At 35.6% G+C, this 24,347-nt stretch overlaps 2 protein-coding genes and 1 non-coding gene across 4 annotated transcripts; all 3 read right to left on the reverse strand.

Annotated features, from left to right (window-relative positions):
* Positions 1–6,810: 6,810 nt before the first annotated feature.
* LOC143393283 (small nucleolar RNA U3) lies at positions 6,811–7,030 on the reverse strand. Its single transcript, XR_013090579.2, has one exon. It is a non-coding gene; the product is annotated as a small nucleolar RNA U3 (small nucleolar RNA).
* A 7,498-nt stretch (positions 7,031–14,528) lies between these two features.
* On the reverse strand, positions 14,529–15,281 carry LOC143391677 (olfactory receptor 4A47-like). The gene has a single exon (XM_076844435.1). The coding sequence runs from the start codon at positions 15,279–15,281 to the stop codon at positions 14,529–14,531; it is 753 nt and encodes a 250-aa protein (XP_076700550.1).
* A 4,161-nt stretch (positions 15,282–19,442) lies between these two features.
* LOC143391678 (olfactory receptor 4C45-like) lies at positions 19,443–24,347 on the reverse strand. Of its 2 annotated transcripts, XM_076844437.1 has the most exons (2): positions 23,464–24,347; positions 19,443–19,464 (listed from the first exon to the last, which is right to left on the reverse strand). In XM_076844437.1, the coding sequence occupies exons 1-2, from the start codon at positions 24,345–24,347 to the stop codon at positions 19,443–19,445; spliced, it is 906 nt and encodes a 301-aa protein (XP_076700552.1). The 2 variants fall into 2 exon arrangements, with proteins under 2 accessions (XP_076700552.1, XP_076700551.1); XM_076844436.1 differs by lacking the exon at positions 19,443–19,464 and having other exon boundaries at positions 23,427–24,347.

Genomic DNA, 24,347 nt, shown 5'->3' on the forward strand with positions numbered 1-24,347 from the left:
GGATGATGCAATGTGGAAGAGACCTGGGCGATTTCAAGATGCTGTGCTGTCATCGAACCTGAAGGGAAGAAGACAGGGAGAGGACATAACAATGTGAAGTTTTTAAGATATGAGCAAGAACCAAAGTCTGGAGTGACATCATAGATCTTATTAAGGAATTTGGATTACTTTTAAAGCTCTTTCCAAATGAGAGTAAAGAGGACTTCCTGTTAGCTCAGCAAAAATTCTCAATAATTAGCAAACCAAATACAACAAAGTGGAAGAAGAATTGCGCATCACTACTAACTGAAATTATTTCAGATAAACAAGCCTGGTTCAACATTCAAAAATCAATTAATCTACTCCATCATACCATAGGATAAAAAAAATCACAGGATTATATCAATATTTACAGAAAATATATTTAATAAAATTCTACACACCTTCACTATAAGGACATTCTGTAAACTATGGATAGAAGAAAAGTTTCCAAAGTTCAAAAAAAGAGCATTTTCAAAGCAAAGAAAAACTGACATCATCTTTAATAGTGAGAGTCTAGGAGCTTTCCTGGTGAGGTCAGTTTTAGTCAGCTTTTGTGTTGCTATAACTAAACCTATGTCTTCCTGTCACACCCTACCTGCCTACAGCTATTTCCCAGTTCCTCCATGTCAGTGGATTATTCCACTGATTAGATCAAGACTCTCATGAGCTAATCATTGCACCTCCTAACATTGGTGAGCCTAGGGTCTTACTGAAGGCTATGTTCATGAAAATGAGCAGATTTCCCACCATGGTAAAGATGTAGAAAAGCAAGAACAAAACAAAAAGTACTTAATTTAAAGGAATCTGTTGTTTGAGAATTTGGCATGCAATGAATTCAGATTCAAAATCTGTGCTGTATTACTTGCTTTGCAAGACATTGAGGAAAAGCAAAGATCCTTTCTCCTTGATTCACAGATACAAGTTTTGTGTTCATGTATCACTTCCCTACGTCCAAATTTTTCCTTTTAATAGAACATCAATCCTGTTAGATCAAGGACAACCCTAATGAACTTAATTTAACTTGTCAACTTCTGCAAGGATCCTACACACACACACACACACACACACACACACACAATTCATATTATGTGCTAATGGAGGTTAAGATCTCAACATATATTTGAGGAAAAAGTAAGTAGGGAGGAAAGGAACAAAAAATTAAATAAAAAAAGTTGTTTCATGTGACAAAATGTGTGACCAATAGCCATCACACTATCAAATATCCTACCAAGTTACTGAACCTTCCTTTTAGGGTCTTTGCTTAAACATTCTCCCTTTTCCTAACCTGAAAATGCTCAATGAATGATGAAATTTGTTGTCCTCACCACTGTCTCTCCCCTAATTTAAAAAGTTATCTGCAACTATTTACTTCGCATCTCCAACTAGATGTCCATTTAGTATTTACAAAAGTGAATTTTTAATTTTTCATGATGAATCTATTCCTTCCGAGGTTTTCTTTATCTAATAAAATGATATTTCCTTCTAGATAACTTTTTAGTCCCTATTCTGACATTCTGACACATAATGGATATCCATCAATTATTCCTTTCATGCTATTTATTCATACACTTAAGAAACTCTCTTGCCTTGTACTAGGACCCTCCATTTCTGATATATTATAAATCTGATAATTCTCATTGCAACCAAATACATCCTTGATCTACTGCAAAAGGCACTTTTCAGTTCTACCTATTTTCATCTTGGACCCCAGGAAGCCAATTTCTGGAAGCAACACAAATTATATATTTAATCTTACTCAGATCAAATCACTCACTTGTTCAAATTCCTACAGGATTTTTATCACATGCTCAACCTATAATCATGGCTTCCCTGACTTTAGTTTACATGCTCCTGCTAACTGCCTCAATTCATCTCTTAACAATTATCCATGCTCATCTGCTCAAGTCTTTCACTCAAATATTCATAATGATTTTCTACCACTGTATTTGCATCTGCTATTTAGTAGATGCTAACTTCAGAGACCAGAGTGATTACCACAATCTCTAAAATAAAGGGAAATATTGAAAAAAGGTATGTTCTGCATTCAATCTTTTATTTATTTTTTATTCAACCAACTAGTGTGTACATAGCACCTACCTTCTGTAACATCAACCAAAATAGGTAAACTTCCAGTAATCACAGAGTGTCACGTTCTCATTAAAGCTGAGTCTGCACCAGGGTTACGTATTCAGTGGATGGAGTTTTGATGCTGATTGAGAAATCCTCTTGTCACCTCTACTATTCCAAATGAAGCACAAATCTTGACCATAGTTGCAGAATTCATTTCTTTAATTTTTAAATTTATTCGTGACAACTCTCATTTACAAACTGACCAGCCACTATCTACCCACAGTTTTCCACAACATTTTAATTCTTGTGACTTCAAGTGATACAATTTCCTTTGTAATAAAAAATTCAAACAATTGCAAATTCTAGTTTTTACTATCAATTTTAAAAGTATTACTTTTGGATTCTTGTCTACAGTTTGAATGAGAATGTTTTATTTCATTAGTAGATGGAAATCCCTTTTCAACCCAGCATACATGAGGAAAAAAATTGGTCTTTTTTCAGTATATATTTAAAGCAATACATCTATGTCAGTTCATTGTCTCCAGAATCTTCTAACATTTGCAGAAAATTATTACCAGCAGTGTAGATGAATTTCAAATGAATTCCATATTAAAAATAGAAAAATTAAAAATTTCCATTATAGCATAATTTCTCAAAAAGGCAAAGAAATCACATGTTCATGTAGGAAGAAGGCAACTAACCTTTTTTTACAAGGAACATTTCTCTTTCTTCCAGTAACTTTATTAATAACTGCTATTTATTTCTGTAGTGAGTCTCTGTTAGTGTTAGTATAGACAAATACTTGTGCTGTGCTATAGATTAGGAGACAGCATTGTTGCACTTCATGTAGATAATGATTTAAGCTTACTGAAGCATTTTTCAAACAATTACAATAGGCCCTTAAAGAACAGCATTTTTTTTTTTTTTTTTTTTTTACCTGACGAGGATGAGGATCATTGTGGGTTTTATACTATGAAACCAAGTTAACCATGGAGTCCTGCCCTGGAAGGATCCAAGACTGAGTCCTCCTTAATCACTTTCACTGGGAATTCCCACAAGTTTATATCTGTAAATATGCCAATAGATCAATCACATTACTATGGTCAAGAAGATGCAACAACAGCAACAAAAAGGTTCAGATACATGGGAAAGTTGGAAAAATGATAATTGACAAAAATAATATATCAGTTCAGTGAGTTTGTTTCACTGAAGATAAATTTATCATTTATTTCCACACTTCTAAACCAATTTTTTTCCATTTACCTAATACTCAATTTTCTCTCACATTTTGCTTGGGATTTGGGATATGTTTTCAAGAGTTATGATGTAGTTACATTAACTAATTATTTATCCTTTTGTCATTATTGTTTTGAAAATATTAGAACATTTATTTATTTCTTATTTTATGATATTAAATGGAGAAATAAGATTAAATGAGACAGAAAATAAAATTATAGATATACTGCATCAGGTTTATGTTTTGTAACATAGTCACAAAATAATAATGGGAACAACTAAGCATAGTGGATGAAAAAGAGGAAAGTCTAAGATGTGCAAGAGCAAGCCTTCAGGGCATTACAGATCTTACTCAGGAATTTGAAACTATTAAGGTTCTTTTAAATGAGAATAAGGAGGATTTCCACTTTCAGTTTCCAAAAAATTTCAACAAACTATTAGCAATTCAATTTGATAATGTAAAAATAATACACACCATGACCAACTGATATATAGCCTAGATACATAAGACTGGTTTAGAATTCAAATATCAATTAATGGCATGAATTAAACCAAAGGATAAAGATGAAAAATTACATTGTTATATCAATAGATTCAGTTAAAGCATTTTAAAAATTCAACACTTATCTCTTTTTTTTTAAAGCATCTTTTCAAATAATTACATTAGGCCCTTAAAGAACAGCATATTTCTTTCTTTTTTTTTTTTTAAAAAGAACTATCAGTAAATGAAGAATAGAAGAAAATTTCCTAAAATTTAAAAAAAAAATACCTACAAAGCAGCCTATAACTGATACTATCCTCTGCAGAGAGAAACCAGAAGCCTTTCTTGTAAGATAGGATCAGGCAAGGATTCTTCCTCTCACCACTGCTTTTCAACATTGTACTGACAGTGTTCGCAAATATAATTAGGCACCATATAGAAAGAAATGCATACTTATGAAACGAATTTTAATATGTTTACAAATAACATGTTAATCTGTGAAGAATATCCAAAAAACAAAAACCAAAAGTCTACAAAAATCTGGAATAAGTGATTACAGCAAAGCTGCAGGATACAAGGTTAATATGCAAAAAGCATTCACTTTCCTATATACCAGCCACAAACAAGTGATGATGAAATTAAATACACAATACCATTTACTCTAATACTTCCCAAAATGGAATATTTAAGCATATATATATATATATATATATATATATAACAAAATATGCTACATGACCTATTACAAGGAAAATATCAAAGCTTGGATGAACAAAGAAACAAGTTAATTGAGAGTTCCTAACTGTTCACGGAGAGTTAAGACTCAAAAAGCATTGCCAAGGGATCCAAGATGGCGGGCCAGAGAGAGGCTGCATTATGTGTCATTCTGTGACCTGGAACTCAAGTAGTGAGAATACTGCTTCTCTGTGAGCAATATTACTGCTCCCACTCAGGAATCACAACCACCATGCCTGTGCAAGTCTCTAGGCCTCAGCATCCGAGTAGGTCTCTCAACTACTGGTCTATGCAGGTCTACATTGTACCTGAGAGGGACCATTGGCATCAGAACCCATGCAGAACTTTCAGCCACCCACCCCAGCAGGAACCCTGGACACAGCTTCCATGCAGGACATCCAGCAGCTACCCACGTTCCGGACCTCCAGCTGCAAATCCCATGTGGACACCCACCTACCAATGTGGGGCTCTCCCCAGTCACCTCCATGTTAGGACTCTGGCAATGTATAAGGTCCCTTTTGTGCAGTAGCCTGCCTTCACCTGGGAACTTCACACAGGCTCTAAAGACAGCCAACAGCCACATACTGCACACCACAGAGCTTGTCTCTGAGCTAATTATCCAACACCATCACCCAGCTAACCCACCAGACCAAACACCCCATCAATGAAAGCAACTGCCTCCATCTTGGGTCACTTTCATCACCATCTTTAGTGGGGGCAACTCCCAGTTTGGAATTCTGGTGGCCAGGTACCCAGTTTCTAACTTATCCTCTCCCCAGCAGATGCTAACATGGCAGAGTGACTGCCCAACACAAAACAAGTATCAGTGGGGCAGGTGTGCAGCACCCACAAAGTTCCACACACAAGAGCCCCAAAAGAAAAAGGTCCCTGATTAGTAATCAGTAAGGGAGAGGGTGAGTGTGATGCAGTTTAGAGACTAACACAGAGACTAGGAACTGGAAGGGCTTCAGGTGAGATAAGGAGATGAGACCAGGCACTCACATTCCACTAGTGGGCCCAAGAAGAGAACCTTATGGTGCAGTCTCCCTTAGGGGACCAACAGGTGCCACACCCCACTTCCATATGCCCCCTACCAAGGACCAACCCTCCCTCCCTGATTACTTTCACCATCCTGAAGGCAGAGATACCAGCTAACAACAGATGACCCCAACTATTGGAGGAGAAGGGAAGTAGGAAAGATATTGATATCCAACAAAAACGATCCTTGCTTCTTCCTTCAAGATTTTTTTTTTCTTCTCCCTCTCTATTTTCCTGCCCTCACATCCCCAACTTTTGTGAAACCAAGAACGTTGCATGAATTAGGATATTGAGGACAGGGATGAATGAATTCTACATTACAGTTTTGTTATACATGCTTTTATCCCTCCAATTTTTACTATTTTAACATTTAAAAATTTTTTTTAATATATATGTGTGTTTGTTTTATGTACTCTACTGTCTTCTCACTTACTTGTCTATCCAAAATTACCTCCTCTTTATTCTCCTGGTACTAACCTTCTTCTTTAGATTTCTCTTTCACACTTACTAAGATATAATAATTCTATATCCTCACCTCCTACTTCCTCTGCACTTTTTCCCACACCTAACCCCCAGTTCTTTATCCACCATCAGAAACTGTAAACCCTTTTACAAACCTACTGATTATATTATATATAATGATTGAATTCACTATATCTGTACCTTGTAACCAAACTGTAAATATATTAATTGCAACTATTTGATTTTAGGTTGTAAATTGTTTATATTGGGATCTGTTAACATTGTCCTTCCCCTCAAAGGAGGTATTGTTACTCTACAGGGGCATTATAAGCCTATAGAGTAACAGGTAATGCCTTGAATCCACAGATCTAGAAAGGAAGGCAGAGTAGCAACATGAAAAGACAGGGAAGAAAGTGCCCCAAATAAATCAAGATACCATGTTATTAGAATACATGGCCAGCACAGCAGATGAAATGACAGAGAAAGAGTTCAGGATGTGCATAATTAAAAAGTTCTGTGAATTAAGAGATGATGTAAGAGAGCAAACACAGGCAGCAAAAGATCATTTAAGAAAACAGCTACATAAACAAATGTAAAAAGCAAAAGAATACTTCAATAGGGAGTAAAGGTTCTAAATAAAAACCAAACAGAGATCTTTGAAATGAAAGAAACAATAAGCCAAATTAAAAGTTCAGTTGAAAGTATCACCAACAGATTAGACCACTTCGAAGACAAAATATATAATCTTTTCTTTTTTTTTTATGAAAACAATGCAGAATGTGTTCCTTTCTTCTTGCTCTCCAAAGAGGAGATAAGAACTATCATCAATGCCAATAGGCATTTACAGCAAAGCAACAACAAAAGCCAGCCACATACTAGAAGGGAACATTATGCCTTCTCCTTATGGTTTCAGGTATTCTACATGATCAGAGAAAATTCTGATAAATAGAAATGCTCTATAGAAATGCTCCCTAAAATTATAGTCTTAAAAATACATAATCTTGGAAAGAACATAGAACACCCAGTGAAAATGGTAAGAAGCCATAAGCAAAAGATTCAAGAAATATATGATAGCATAAAAAGATCACATTTAAGAGTTATTAGGATAGGGGAATGCATAGAGTTCCAAACCAAAGGAATGAACAAAATATTCAGTGAAATAATATTAGAAAAATTTTCAAACATGAAGAATGTATTGGAAAAACAAATTTGAAAGCTTACAGGATGTCAAATGTACAATGTACAAAATCACAACAGATCCACACCAAGGCACATTATAATGAAAATGCCTAACATACAGAATAGGGAGAGAATATTAAAAGCCACAAAAGAAAGGAATCAGATAACACTTGGGGGACAACCAATTAGGTTATGTGCAGATTTTTCAATTCAGACCCTGAAAGCTAGAAGATCCTAGAACAACACATATCAAGCTCTGAAAGAAAATGAAACCCAACCGAGAATCTTGTATCCAGAAAAAATAAGCTTCAGATTCGATGATGAAATAAAAACCTTACATGATGAACAAAATTTAAAAGAATTTACAGCTAGAAAACCTGCTCTATGAAGAGGAAATGAAAAACAACAATAAAAATCAACAGAGGTAGGTATTATACTAAAGGAAAGTTTAATCAAAAGAGAAACCAAGTCAAGTTAAATACCAAATATAAACAAAAATTGTTTGGAATACAAATCATTTCTCAATAATAACCCTGAATGTTAATGGCCTAAAATCACCAATAAAAAGATATAGGCTAGCTAGCTGATTGGTTTAAAAAAATACACAACCTTATGCTACCTTCAAGAGATTCATCTCATAAGAAAAGACCTCCACAGACTGAAGATGAAAGTTTGGGAAAAATTATATCACTCACATGGCCTGTTGAGAGCCACAGCCGAAGGGGCCCCAGCAAACTTCCAGCTGATTGGCTCACAGAGGCCCCAGCAAACTTCTAGCTAATTGGCTCACTGTGGCCCCAGCAAACTTCCAGCTGCCAGCTGATTGGCTCCTCTGTGGTGATGCTTATTTGGCTGTTTCCCTGCCCTTTCAGACCAAGGAGCTGCTTATTGGGGGACTCCTTTGGCTCCGCCCAGGCAACCCAGCCAATCAGCCTCAAGAGCAGGAGGAGTGGGGGTTGAGAGGCTCACCGGAAGCCGGTGGTGGCAGTTGGTCTCTGAGGGAATTCCTGAAGAGCTCGTGTGGTGCGGCATGTGTGTTCTAAAAATAAAGTTCATTTCTGCTTGATAAGTGGCTCGTGAATTGTGCCCAGCCAGACCACGGCAATGGCTTATGGAAGCAAGCAGGGGTTTCCATCTTTATATCAAAAGTAGACTTTAAGCTAAAGTTAATCAAATGGAATAAAAAAGGACATTTCATACTGCTTAAGGGAACCATATACCAACAAGACATAACAATTATAAATATATATGCTCCAAACAATGGAGCAACTATGTTCCTCAAACTCTTCTCAAGTTGAATAATCAAACTGACCCCGACACAATAATTCTGGGTGACTTTAACACAACTCTTTTACCACTGGATATATCTTCCAAAGAAAAGCTGAAAAGACAAACTATAGAACTCAGTAATATAATCAATAACTTAGACTTAACTGACATATATAGAATATTTAATTCTTCAATGAGTGAATACCCTTTCTTCTCAGTAGAACATGGAGCCTTCTCTAAAATAGACCATATTTTATGCCACAAAGCAATACTTAACAAATACGAAAATGTAGAGATACTACCCTGTATTCTATCAGGGAATGATAGAATGAATTAAAAATCAATGATAAAATAAAAAAAAAAATTCCAACACCTGGAAGCTAAATATTATGATACTGAATGAACAATGAGTTGTACTAGACATGAAGGAGGAAATTAAAAAATTCTTAGAGGTGAATGAGAACACAGATACAAACCTATTAAAATTTCTGGGACACTAGGAAAGCAGTTCTAAGAGGAAAGTTCATTGCATGGAATTCATTCCCTAATAGAAGAAAAAGTCAACAAATAAATGACTTAAAAATTACATCTCAAAGCCCTAGAAAAAGAAGATCAAATCAACACCAAAAGCAGTAGAAGACAGGAAATAATTAAAAACAGATCTGAAATCAATGAAATTAAAACAAAAGAAACAATTGAAAAAAATGACAAAACCAAAAGTTTATTCTTTGAAAAAATAAATAAAATTGACAAACTCATAACCATACTAACAAAGAGAAGGAGACAGAAAACTCAAATCACTGTCATATGAGATGAAAAAAAACATAATAGACATTATAGAAATATAGAAGATAATTAGAAATTATTTTGAAAACTTGTAATCCAATAGAATAGGAAATATTGAAGGAATCAACAAATTATAGAATTATATGATTTGTCCAAATTGAATTAGAATAATATACACATTTTAAACACATAAATTATAAGCAATGAAATAGAAGATGCCATCAAAAGCCTATCAACCAAGAAAAGCCCAGGACTGGAATGATACACAGCCGAGTTCTACAAGACGTATAAAGAAGATCTAATACCTATACTCTTCAAATTATTTCACAAAACAGAAAAAGAGGGAACACTTCTAAACTAATTCTATGACGCCAATATCACTCTGATTCCCAAACCAGGCAAAGACACATCAAAGAAAGAAAACTCCAGACCAATATCTCTAATAAACATAGATGCAAAAATACTCAATAAAAATTTGCAAATCAAATACAAAAACATATTAAAAATTGTTCACCACAATCAAGTGAGATTCATCCCAGGGATGTAAAGTTGGTTCAACATTTGGAAATCAATAAACGTAATTCATCACATCAATACACTTAAAGATAAGAAATGTGTGATCATCTCAATAGGCACAGAGAAAGAATTTGACAAAATACAGCACTCCTTCATGTTCAAAACACTAGAAGAAATGAAGGGTAAAAGGAACGTATCTCAATATCATAAAAACTATCTATGCTAAGCCCTAGGCCCAGATTAGTCTAAATGGAGAAAATTGAAAGCATTCCCTCTAAAAACTACAACAAGACAGGGATGCCCTCTTTTATCACTTCTATTTAACATAGTTCTTGAAACACTGGCCGGAGCAATGAGACAGACAAAAGAAATTAAAGGGATATGGATAGGAAAAGAAAAACTCAAATTGGAACTATTTGCTGATGATATGATTCTCTACATAGAAGACCCAAAAAAATTCACCAGAAAACTTATAGAACTAGTAAATAAATTCAGCAAATTAGCAAGATACAAAATCAACACCCATAAATCAAAGGCATTTCTGTATTTCAGTGACAAATCCTCTGAAAGGAAAATGAGCAAAAAATATCCCATATATAATAGCCTAAAAAAAAACCTTGGCAATAAACATAAGAGAAAAGATGAAAGACCTCTACAATGAAAACTACAGAACACTAAAGAAAGAAATTAAAGAAAACCTTAAAAGTTGAAAGATCTTCCTTATTCTTGGATAAGCAGAATTTAATATAATTCCAATCAAAATCCCAATGATATTCCTCATAGAAATTTAATATAATTCCAATAAAAATTCCAATGATATTCCTCATAGAAATAGAAAAAGCAGTTATAAAATTCATCTGGAGAAATAAGAGACCCAGAATAGCTCAAGAAATCATTAGCAAGAAGAGTAAAGCAGGTAGCATCACTATACCAGACCTTAAACTATACTACAGAGCAGTAGTAACAAAACAGCATGGTATTGGCATAAAAACAGACTGATAGACCAATGGTACAGAATTAGAGGACACAAAGACTAACCCACATAATTACAGTTATTTTATATTAGACAAAGGTGCCAAGAACATGACTTCGAGAAAAGATAGCCTCTTCAACAAATGGTGGTGTGAAAACTGGATATCCATAAGCAAATGAATTTAATTAAACTCCTAACCATGCACAAAAGTCAACTCCAAGTGGATCAAGGACCTAGGAATTAAACCAGAGACACTGTGTCTAATAGAAGAAAAAAGTAGGCCCAAATCTCCATCATGTTGGATTAGGCTTCGACTTCCTTAATAGGGAGCACTTAAGAGGGAGCACTTCTAAACTCATTCTATGAGGCTAGAGCATGAGAATTAAAATCAAGAATCAATAAATGGGATGGATCCAAACTAAAAATGTTTTTCTCAACAGTAGAAACAATCAGTGAAGTGAATAGAGAGCCTACATTTTGGGAGCAAATTTTTACCCCATACATCAGATAGAGCACTAATCTCTAGGGTATATAAAGAACTCAATAAGCTAAACACCAAAAAAATATAATCTAATTAATAAATGGGCTAAGGAACTGAACTGACACTTCTCAGAATATTATATACAATCAATCAACAAATACACCTCTTGAAATTAGAGCAATGCAAATCAAAAGTACTCTAAGATATCATCTCACTCCAATCAGGATGGCAACTATTAAGAATATGAACTAATATAAGCATTGGTGAGGATGTGGGGAAATACATTGTTGGTGGGACTGCAAATTGGTGTAGCCAATATGGCAAGCAGTATGGAGATTTCTTGTAAAACTGGGAGTGGAACCACCATTTGACCCAGCTATCCCTCTCCTTGGTCTATACCCAAAGGACTTAAAAACAGCATACTATATGGACACAGCTGCATCAATATTTTTAGCAGCACAATTTGCTAAACTATAGAACCAACCTAGATGTCCTTTAGTAGATGAATGGATAATTAAAATGTAGTATATATACACAATAAAATATTATTCAGCAATAAAAGAGAATAAAATCATGACATTTGCAGGTAAATGGATGGAGTTGGAGAATATAATGCTAAGCGAACTTAGCCAATCCCATCAAAACAAATGCTGAGTGTTTTTTCTCATATAAGGAGGCTGAATAATAGTGGGGATGGGAGGGGGAACATGGGAATATTCAATTCCAATCAAAATCCTATCACATTATTTATTAGATGTTGACAAGTTAATTCTGAGGTTCACATGGTGAGGGAAAAGGCTCAGAATATGTAACCCAATACAGAGGGGAAGAATAAAAGTGGACAATCAACAATACCTAATTCAAGACAGTATAAGCTGTGAAATCAAGACAGTGTAATATTGATGAAAGAGTAGACAAATAGATCAAAGTATAGACAAAACCATCAGCCACTCTGGAAAACTGGAAGTTTATAATGAATCTAAGCATACTCACTACACAGTTAAGTAACTGGGCACCTTGGTATTTATCCCAATGAGCCAAAAAAGTAGCTCTTACAGAAAGAGGCACTCAAATGTTTCTAAAATCTTTTTTCATAATTGCCAAAACATAGAATCATCCAAGATTTTTTTCAACACATGAATGGATAAATACACTGTGGTCCATCCAGAAAATAAAATATAATTCATTTCTTAAAAAGAAATGAGAAACTGAGCCATGAACAGAGATGCAGACACCTTCATAGTATATAGCTAAGTGAAAGAAGCCAGTCTGGAAAAAAGCTATATGTTGTGTGCTTCCAATCATATGACATTCTAGAAAGTACACACAATTTTTGTGTATTTTTTAGTTTCTCTCTAGAATATAAACACAAAAATTGTAATTAAAATATATAAAGAACTGGTAAACAGTGCTAAACCTAAGTGTACACTTGAACCTCACGTGTGACAGGGATAAGAAATATTCAGGCAAATTCTTTTTTTCTATTTTGTTATTGGGGTTAAACCCAGGGTCTTGATAAGTTGCTCAGGGCCTGGTTAAGTTGCTGAGGCTGGCTTTGAACTTGTGATCTTCCTGCCTCAGTCTCCCAAGTTGCTGGGATTACCATAATGTACCACCACATTCTGCAAGGCAGATCCTTAAATTGTGATTAAATAAAATCCAGTGTATAAAATTCCAAAACATCATTGCACATGCAGATATATACTCTTTTACATCATAACACTCAATGCAAAAACTTTTGAAAGAAGCACAGGAATCCTTCAAAATAAGAGAATATTACAAAGTAATCCTAGCAAAATTGATTTCATAAATACCATGATAGTCTAAGACAATTAAAGTCTATGAAATACTGATCATAATAGTACTTATGAGGGTAAAATTGTTGAGTCATCAGAATAATTCTAGTGAGGTGTTTGGAAATACACACTGTGTTGACTTTTTATTTCAATTAAAACAGATGATGATGTATCTCATCTGTCATCCACATTATTACACATCATACTGGATGGAGTCATCCTTCCACTTCACCAATAGAAATATATTAGCAATATTATCATTTGGAAACAAGAAATGCTTATTATGAGAAAAGAATATAAAATATAACTAGAAATAATAAAGAAGCAATGCATAAATTTGAAAAGGAACCACCATATGAGTACAATCATCCTAAAGTTGACATTAAATAGAAATGGACAACCTAATAAAGATAAAGCAGTAATTTACTGGTAATCTTTATTAGAATAGAATTTACAGGCAAAAATAACTGCAAAAAATGGTAAACCACAGATTATTAATCATATTTTTAGTAACATTAATATTGTCTTTTGTTTTTTAAATTTTTTTAGCTTTACTCTGTCTGATTGACAAATAGGAATCATACATGATTCAGGAGTATGATATGATATTTTCATATATGTATACTTTGTAAAATGACCCCTGTAATCAACATAATTGATATATCCATCAACTTACATGATTAAAGTTTTCTTTCTACATTTTTTTTCTTTTTTTGTAGTAGGACACTTAAGATCTACCCTCAAGTAACATCAAGTATACAATATGGTATTATGAAAAATAGCTACCATGCTATATAACAGACACCAGAAATCACTTAGTTTGTATATGAATCTGGGGACACTGGACCAACATCTCCAGTTTTCCCACCTTCCAGCCATGACAACTACCATGGGTGATACTGGTGAAAAATGCATGATATAACTTTTTTTGGATTTACCATAAATAAGAGTTCCATTTTCATGTTCACGATCATTAAGGTTTCTGTGTTTATTTTAAATATAAAACTATTGCACATAAAATTGTATGTGCAATGCTAATGAAATGAAATATGAGACTTTACATAGCATTTAAATATTTACTGACTATATTAGAAAAATCAATATAAAAGTAAAAATAAAACAAGGAATGACAACATAGTTACTAAAAATAAATGTGTAATTTAAGTTTTGTTCTTTAAGTTGTTACTTTTTAAAATTGACTTCTACTGTATATGTACTACAAATTTCCAGGTATAGTGGTAACCAAGACATTACAGATGGTACAATCCACTAGGGACTAACATTGCCAAAAATCTGTAATTCATCCTCGAATTATACTTACCACATATGTCTTAGGGAGGAAACCAGCATCAATTTTAAATCTGATGTATTCTGAGGAGACAGCTTCATAATGTTTGTTTCTCTATGCAGCAAGAAATTCAATAATTTCCTACCTGATGTGACTTTTTTTCCAGAGTTTCTTCATAGCCTTTGTCATCTCAGGGTTTAGATAAAGGGGTTCAACATGGGGGTTATGACTGTGTAAAACACACTCAGTGATTGGTCAATGGGGAAAGTCTTCACTGGTCTTGCAAACGTGAAATTACAGGGAACAAGGAAGAAGACAACCACTGTGATGTGGGAGCCACAGGTGGAGAGAGCTTTCTGCCTCCCTTCTTGACTCAGGTTCTTCAGAGAGTGGAAGATGACAGCATAAGACACAAGTAAGAGCAGAAACACAACTGAGCACATCAACCCTCCATTGGCAATCACTAAGAGGCCAGTGACATAGGTGTCAATACAGACAAGTTGCAATAATGGGTACATGTCACACATAAAGTGATCAATGACATTGGGGCCACAAAAAGGAAGCCCATTAATAGTGCCAAGCTGAAATTCAGAGTACAGAAACCCTCCAGCCCAGGAGACTACCAACAGCAGCACACACACCCATGGCCTTATGATAACAAAGTAATGCAAGGGCTTACAGATGACCACATAGCGGTCAAAGGCCATCACCAACAGAAGAGAGATCTCTGCTCCACCAAAAAGGTGTTCTGCAAAGAGCTGAAACATACAAAATTTGAAAGATACATTATGTTCCTCTAAGTATAAATTCAATATCAATTTGGGGGAAATGAGAGATGAATAAATGATGTCCACAAATGATAAAATAACAAGAAAGAAGTACATTGGTGAGCCCAGAGTCTTACTCAAGGTTACAGTCAAAACAATGAATAGATTTATCAGTAGGGTCATCAAATAGAAGAACAAGAATATAACAAAAAGTACTTTCTGCTCCTTTGGATTCTCTGTGAAGCCCAAGAGGACAAATTAAGACACATTGCTCCTCTGTTCCATCTATAATGTTATCACTGCTGACTTCAGATATTAAAGCAGTTTACCTGTAAAACAATGAAAAAACTCCTCAGGAATATCATATTTTTGTTCATCTGATATATATGTGGGCATCTCCTTTGTCACTCTATCTACCTGGATTATCAGGTAAAATAACACACAGTTTGCTGCCCTTAATGATTTGAAACATAACAATTGTTCAACATTTAAAGACTAACTTGATAAGTGTCTTGATAAATATATTTATTGATGCTTTGCATTAGACTCACAGTGCCACAATTTCTAAACCAACTGGAATTTGGTAACACCTCTGAGAAGCTATTATTTAGATGAGTTTAAAGGACATGGAGATAACAAAGGGTAATGAAAAGGGAAATCCATGAAAAGATGCGTGATGTATAAAGTCACACAGGTGTAATAGCAAAGAATCAAGGTACTTTTCACAGGAAGAATAGATAAAATCAATCATAAAAGAAGACAATGGAACTCAAGTCACTGTATCAATGCTAGTGCTGAGACTTTAGAAAATGATGTCCTTCCTCCACTTTCTTTGGCTATCAGGTTCACTGGAAATGTCACCCCCAAGCATCTTAGCATTCACTTTTCCAGGAACATTGTGCTCACAGTGATTCTGTTCTTTAAGACAGATGCCATCTCCACCGCTCTCCTCCTTCCTTGCTGAGCCCTCACCAGCATCACATTCCAGTGTTCACATTTCAGAATGCTGTGTGTTTACTCTGTAGTACTAACTTAATGGGCAATTTTAACTTCGTTAGTAGTATTACAAGTTTTTACACAAATACATGTATAGTATGTGTTGAGAGCCACAGTAAAAGGGGCTCCAGCAAACTTCTGAAAGCTGCCAGCAAACTTCCAGCTGCCAGCTGATGATTGGCTCACAGCAGCCCCAGCAAACTTCTAGCTGCCAACTGATTGGCCCCTCTGCGGTGATGCTCATTGGGATGTTTCCCCGCCCTTTCAGACCATGGAGCTGCTCATTGGGGGACTTTTTTTTGGCTCCACCCACGCGACCCAGCCAATCAGCCTCAAGAGCAGGAGGAGTGGAGGAGGTTGAGAGGCTTGTGAGAAGCCGGTTTGCAGTTGGGCTCTGAAGGAATTTCTGAAGAGCTGTGGGGTTCGGTGTGTGTGTTCTAAAAATAAAGTTCGTTTCTTTTGACAAGTGGTTCCTGAATTGTGCCCAGCCAGACTGCAGCAGAAATCCAGAATAAAATATCAGACTCATTAGTTTGTTCCAATGTATATAACCTATCATTTATTTCTCTGCTGTGCCAGAGCCATGTTGATTTTCCATTTTTCTTATTTTTTTTATTTCTTATTTTTTTATTTTCTCCCTGATAGTATGGGATAGTATATTTTAAAAAGATTTCTGAAGCTTTATTATCCAGCAACATTTATGTACTTATCCTTAATTCTTAACAAAATTACAAAATTACAGAGCATTAATTTTGTTTCATATAGTATCTTAGACAGCTATACAATACTTAATGAAACAGAATGAAAAATAAGAATATAGTCCTCACTGCATCAACATTATCTTTTAATAAGACCACAAAATAATCATGGTAATAAGTTAAAATATTAGTTATAAGATGTGATTGATATGAATGAGAAAACCAACAGGTCATTGTGAAACAAAAAAAGGAGACACTTTTTGAGCAAGGTAATTATATAAGGATCTTTTTAAAGGTGGTATTTAAACTGAATTCCAAAGGATGGGAAGTTGCTCCTATGGGTGCAGTGACACATGTGGGGAGATATAATGTAGAATAGAGCTGGGCAAGTCCAAGATGATGAACAGTCATATGTGAAGGGGAATAGAACAATGTGAAGTTTAAAACATGAGCAAGAATCAAACCCTGCAGTGGTATTACAGATATTTCTAAGAAATTTGGATTTAATTTAAAGCTCTTTTCAAATAAAAGTATGGAGGACTTCTAGTTTGTAGTCCATAAAATATTCCCAAAATATTTAAAAACTAAGTCTAACAATGTATAGAAAGAACTGGGCATCATGACCAAAAGATTTATCTCATTTATGCCAAGATGGCTAAAAATTCAAAAATCAATTAGTGACTTCTATCACACCAGAGGATAAAAAAAATATCACAGAATCACATCAAGATGTGCAGGAAAAGCATTTAATAAAATTTCACACCCCTTCATCATAAGCACAAAATACCACACCCCTTCATCATAAACACATTCTGTAAGCTATGGATAGAAAAAAATTCCTTAATTTAATAAAGAATATATATGAAACAACAAAAACTGACATCATCCTTAATATTTAGAAGCTAGGAGCTTTCCTGCTAAGATCTGAACAAACTGAGGATATTCTCTTCCACCAGTGCTTTTCAACCTTGTACTGTATGTCTCAGTTAATGTAATAAGAAACAGAAAGAAAATGAGTACTAATGAAAGAAAGCAAACTGTCTTTGTTTGCCGATGATATTATCTATGCATAAAATTCTACAATGTTCTACAAAACTCTGGAACTGATAAGTGTGATATGGTTTAGATATGAAGTTTCCCCCAGATTCTTATATGTGAACCGATATAAAAGTGTTTAGAAGTAAAATGTCTGGGTTGTGAGAGTATTACTATAATCAGTGCAATAATCCACTGATATGAATTAGCTGAGTGGTATCTGTATACAGGTAGGGCGTGGTTAGAAATTGTTAATCACTGAGGTATGCCTTTATGGTTTATATTGTGTCCTTGCTGAGCTGAGCTCTATTTCTGCTTCCTGATTGCAATGTGCTGAGCTTTTTTTCTTCTTCATATCCCTTCACTATGATGTTCTGCCTCACCTTGGGTCCTGATGGAGTTGGTCATCTATTGACTGAAACCTTTGAAACTGGGAGCACCAAACAAACTTTTTCTCCTCTAAAAATTTTGTTTTTCAGGTCTTTTGGTCATAGCAGTGAAAAGGCTGACTAAAACAAAATTATTGGAGTGAAGCTATAGCATACAAGATTAATTAGCCAATTACACTTACTTTACTATATGCCAACAATGAACAAGCTAAAGTTGAAGTTAAGAACACAGTAGCACTTATTTTAGTACTTCCCCAAATGAAATGCTTGGGTATAGCTCTAACAAAATGTGTCAAGATCTCTATGAGAGAAACTATAATACTCTGATGAACACAGAACTAAGTAAACGAAAAATAATTTCCCCTGTTCATGCATAGAAAGTCTCAACATTGTCAAGGTCAGTTCTTCCCAGCTTTATCTTTTCATCAATCAAATATTTATGACCTTATTTTATAAATTCTGAGAGAAAAAACCGGTAACACCATGCAGAAAGCAAGAATAAAGTTGAACAATGAACACTGTCTGAAATCAAGACTTGCTACAAAGCTATGTAATCAAGACATGTGGTATTGGTGAGAGAGTATAGGAGATGATCTCACAGTAGATAAACATATTGCCCATTTTAGAATATAGGTTGATGGTTTCTCATTTACTAACATGCTTTTTCCATATAGTCAAACCATTAGGCTTCCTGGTGTTCATCCAAATGAATCAGAAATTTATACTCACACAGAAACCTGCACACACATGTTGCTGTCATTCTTGCTCAAAATTGTCAGAACTTAGAAGCAAAAAATATGACATTCAGTAGCTGAATAATAAATCATGGACCCTCACACAATAAAATATTATTTGTTACTAAACACAAATGATCTACTGAGACATAGAAAATCACAGAGAAAACTCAATGCCTATTACCCTGTGAAAGAAGCCAGTCTAAAAAGGTTATATACTGAATGTATATGTATTACAAATATATGATGTTCCAGAAAAGACAAAAACTGTAGATAAATTAAAAATTTCATTAGTTTTGAGGTACAGCTAATTTTTAATTATTAAACTGTTAGAAGAGTAGACACACAGTCTGATACAGTGTCTGATACACAAAAGGGTACTACTATACACTTTTCAGGCTTTTAAAATAGAATATTAAGCATGCCTGATTCTACTTTTAAAAATAAATCTAGAAATGAATAAGAAAGTGAAAAGAAACCAATTCTTACTTTTTAGTTGTTAGAACCAACAATCCTATCTTTAAAATAACCAAGAGTGAAACTTAATGTAAACTAGGAACTTTGGATGATGCTTTTATTGATGAATCAATTGTGAAATGAACCAAAGTGGTGTGGGCATTTGATAGTGTAAGCTATGGTTTAAATGTGAACCCCACACTTCATGTGATAGCAACAATGTAGCACTGTTGAGAGGTGGGATACTCAAGAGGGGTTTAATGATGTTATCTTGAGAGTGGGTTAGTTATCACAGGAGTGAGGTCCTAATAATGTGATCTCAGCCCTTTCTTGCGTCTCATCCTTGCTCTCTCCTGCCCTTCCACCTTCTCTATGGGTCTGAACTCCCAGACCACCTCCAGATGCCAGTGCCATGCTTTTGGACTCCCCAGCTGCCAGAGACATGAGCAAATTAATCTCCATTTGGTATGAATTAATCAGTCTCTGTAATTTAGTTAGAGCAGCAGAAAGTGGACTAAAACAGTGGGGGAGACTGAGTTACCAGGGACAAAGGTTATATAGGAGGTCTAGGTATTTTGTGTTTAAATTTCTTTGACTCCAAAACTACTCTAATAATAAATTTATTGTTAAAAAATGTGCCTGAGAGCTGGGCCAAGTGGTGCATGCCTGTAATCCCAGCAGCTCAAGAGGCTAAGGCAGGAGGGTCACAAGTTTAAAAGTCTCTCTGATACTGCTGTATTGAGAGCCACAGCTGAAGGGGCCCCAGCAAACTTTCAGACTGCCAGCTGATGATTGGCTCACAGCGGCCCCAGCAACATTTAGCTGATTGGCTCCTCTGCGGTGATGCTCATTGGGCTGTTTCCCTGCCCTTTCAGGCCATGGAGCTGCTCATTGGGGGACTTTTTTGGCTCCGCCCACACGACCCAGCCAATCAGCCTCAAGAGCAGGAGGATTGTGGGACGTGGAGAGGCTGGTGGTTGGGGGAGTGGCTTGTGGGGAGCCGGTGGTGGCAGTTGGGCTCTGAGGGTTTTTCCTGAGAAGCTGTTTTGTTTGGAGTGAGTGGTTCTAAAAATAAAGTTAGTTTCTTTTGACAAGTGGCTCCTGAATTGTGCCCAGCCAGACTTCGGCACTGCTGGTGACATATTTACCACAGAAAGGTATTGCACAATATTTATTCAAGGTAAAAAACAAACCATTCGGTTCACTTACAGGTGTTTAGTTAGAGAAACTCTGATGAATGTCCACATGGAAACATACAAGGGTACTCATAATGGAATAGTTCACAATAAAACATAGAATACTTAAACAAAATAAATGTTTGCATCTCTACCTACTGATGAAGATTTGTCTGAAATGTTTAAAACTGATAGAAGAAGTGAGTTTAAAAATGATGCACCTAGTATGTCAGCATTCATGGATACAGAAACCACTCAACACTAATGTTACCTTGGGTGTACATGTGTGTGTATATGTGTGTGTATGTTGATGTTGCAAATACAAGTGCCATTTTCTAAGAAAGGACTGGGAAAATACTATAAACTTTATAAAGAATTTTTTTTTTTTTGGTCAAAAGAATAGCAGAGGAGCCCATTACTTCTTTTATATATTAATTTTAAAGAGATAATAATTGTACATATGGTATCATAATAAAAGTGACAAATAAATATAAGAACAGACATATACAGTTCAGAATAGCAGTTTATTGGTGGCAGAAAATGGTGATTTGTTTTTCCTCCCCTCCTTCAAGATGAAGAAATTCTGAGGATAAGGGCTCCTGAGCCAATAAATTCCTAATGTGCCTATGTATTTAATAGCATCTGTGCTCACTCTGACTTATTCTTCTAGTTGAGGCCGAGCCCTCCGTTATTCCCATCACTCTGTCTCAACAAATTCATTTCAGGACCCTTTTATTTTTAATTATGGCTATTGTTATAACCTTGACTTCAACTAAAAACATGGTGAAGCCTCAGCTAGCCTGAAAGATGGAAACTACACTGTGGGCATAAATTATTTCTTTGTTTGACTTATGTTAATTAGCTCAATTTATCCTTTCCATAATTTATATGTATTTAAAAATATCATGCCATACACATGACTTATGGCTTCTTCTAAAGCTCTTACTCGATGACTTCAAAGTATCTGACGGTTTCTAAATCTTTTAGTATTTCATTATGTTCATAATTAGGATTTTTTTTTCTATGATCTAGATTTGAGAACGCTTTCATTCAGTTCTGTGACACAACTTGTTCTTACAACACTTGTAATTTCCTGTAACAGCTGTTTTCAGAGATTTCTTCTCCTTTGTTAGTGTCTAAAACCCAACTTCAATGTTCAGATATTTTCAGCTTTAACTCTCGAACATTTATCACTTTTATTTCTTTTGCTCCAGTCAATTCTGCTCCCACTTCCTTTTGTACATAATTGTTCGCTAGAAGGAATGGTAGAGATGTAATTGTCAAAATAAAGATTTTGGTGAAAATGCTTTTTGTGTGACTGTTAAGTGAAAAGTTTTCTATTGCTGTAGTGGAACTTCTGTTAACCTCTCAAACTCAGGAAGGTAAAAAAGTATATTTTGAGGAATGTACTTTTAAAGATACTTGCTACTGTTCTACAGTCTCTTCACGTACAGTTTCTATTCCTCTTTTAAAACAAACCTTCATACGGCTATAATAAAGAACAGAAAAGGCATCAAGAATATTGCCCTTGATATGTGCCTACACCACAATGAGACTGACAGTGAATATTTGGTAGTTTTGCTCTCATATGTCTTTTCATCAAAATATAAAAAAATAGATTTTATGAATGCATTGATATGAATATAATCCAAGTTGAAATTGGATTTTATTTATTCTTATTTTCAAGAAATGAAGCAATGCAGGAATTTCTTAAAGTGTCATGGTCCCTTGACACAGTTCCCAATGTGTCTTGACAAGTGTGTCAACCTATCTCCCTGTATGATGTACTAATAAAAATTGATGTGTCCATCAATAAATGGATGGATAAAAAAATATGAAGTATATGCACATAATAATCATAGGTAATAGTGTATATATATAATGGAATAATATTCAGTCATAAAAAGAATGAAATTCTGTTACTTGTAGCAACATGAATTGAACTGGAGGACATTATGTATGGGAAATAAAAAAGGAAAATATTATATGTTCTCACCATCATGAGCTAAAAACATTGATCCCAGATAAGTTGTGAGTAGAATAGTGATCGTGAAAGTCTAGGAAGTATGTAGAAGAGGAGGAGGAACAGAAGAAGGTTGAATAATGAGAAGCAAAATGTACTTTCTGATTAAGTTATGACATATTCTCCAAAGGCTGCTGTGTCAATGCAGGAATGTTCAGAGGTGAAATGATGATGAAAGCTGTCACTCCATCCTAGTTTGGAGGAATGGACTGAGAGGTAAGTGTAAGTGGGTGGGGTGTGTCTGGAGGAGGTAGGTCACAGGGCAAGCCCTGGAAGGATGTGTCTTCTCTGTGGCCGCTTCCTGCCTGCTCTCTCTGCTTCCTAGCTACCGTGAATTAAGCAGTGTCTCTCCACCGTGCCTTCCACTAGGATGTCCTGCCACATGTTGGGCCCAGAAAACTGGATTTGGCTCACCATGAGCATAACGTCTAACTATGAGCCCAAGCTAAATTTTAATCCCCTGAGTTCTTGTCAGATATTAGAAAGAATAAGTTATAAAATTCTACAGCCCAGGAGGGTGATAGTAGTTCAAAATTTTGTATATTTTATACATAATTAGAAAAGAAGATTTTAAATATTGCACTTGTGAAAAAATAATAACATTTAAGGAGATGGAAATACTAAGTACACTGATTTGATTGTTATATATACTGTACATGTATTTAACTATCACACTGTACACCATGAATATATACAATTATAAGCCAAATAAAGTTTTGATGCAGACAAGATAATTGACCATCCCGATTTTAATCAGTCAAGGAGAATAGAGCTTTATAAAATATCTCTCAATATTCTTGCCTAGTGCACTACCCACAGGGCTTATTTTTCATCAGCTTTCATCATTTGATCCCAGAGCTTCTTCAGAACCTTTTTCACTTCCTCATTTCTGAAGGTGTAGATCAAAGGGTTTAGCATAGGTGTCACTAGGGTACAAAACACAGTCACAGCTTTGTCAGTGGGGAAGGAGACCACGGGTCTGAGGTACAGGTATGAACAAGGTACAAAGAATAGAATGACAACTGTGACATGAGAGGCACAGGTAGACAGGGCTTTGCGGCGCCCTTCAGAGCTATAAGACCTCAGGGAGCGCAGGATGACGACATAGGAAGCCACCAGCATGGAGAAGATGATCAAACAGAGTGACCCACTGTTGGCAGCAATCAGGGGCCCCAAACTGTGGGTGTCTGTGCAGGCCAGCTCCAGGAGAGGCAATAAATCACACATAAAGTGGTCGATGACATTGGGTCCACAGAATGGTAACTGGGCCATAAACAAAATCTGTATCCCTCCATGAATAAACCCCAAGACCCCAGCCGCCCCCACCAGGAAACCACACACCTGTCGGTTCATGATGGTCATGTAGTGCAAGGGCTTACAGATGGCCACGTAGCGGTCATAGGCCATGGCCATTAACAGGATGATCTCAGCTGCACCAAAAAAGTGTTCAGTAAAGAGCTGAGTCATGCAGCCACTGAAGGAGATGGTGTTCTTTTCAGAGATCAAGTCAAAGATCATTTTGGGTGCTATGGAAGAAGAGTAGAAACCATCTATAATGGACAAATAGGACAGAAAGAAGTACATGGGAGAGCCCAGGGCTGGGCTGATGAAGATGGTGACAGAGATGAGCATATTACCTGCCAGTGTGATCAAATAGGCCAGTAGAAGCACAGTAAATAAGAGTCTCTGCAGTTGTGGATTTTGGGTCAGGCCCAGCAGGATGAATTCTGTTACATTGCTCAT

The sequence above is a fragment of the Callospermophilus lateralis genome, chromosome 2 (genome assembly GCF_048772815.1).
Source record: "Callospermophilus lateralis isolate mCalLat2 chromosome 2, mCalLat2.hap1, whole genome shotgun sequence".
Taxonomy (NCBI): Eukaryota; Metazoa; Chordata; class Mammalia; order Rodentia; family Sciuridae; genus Callospermophilus; species Callospermophilus lateralis.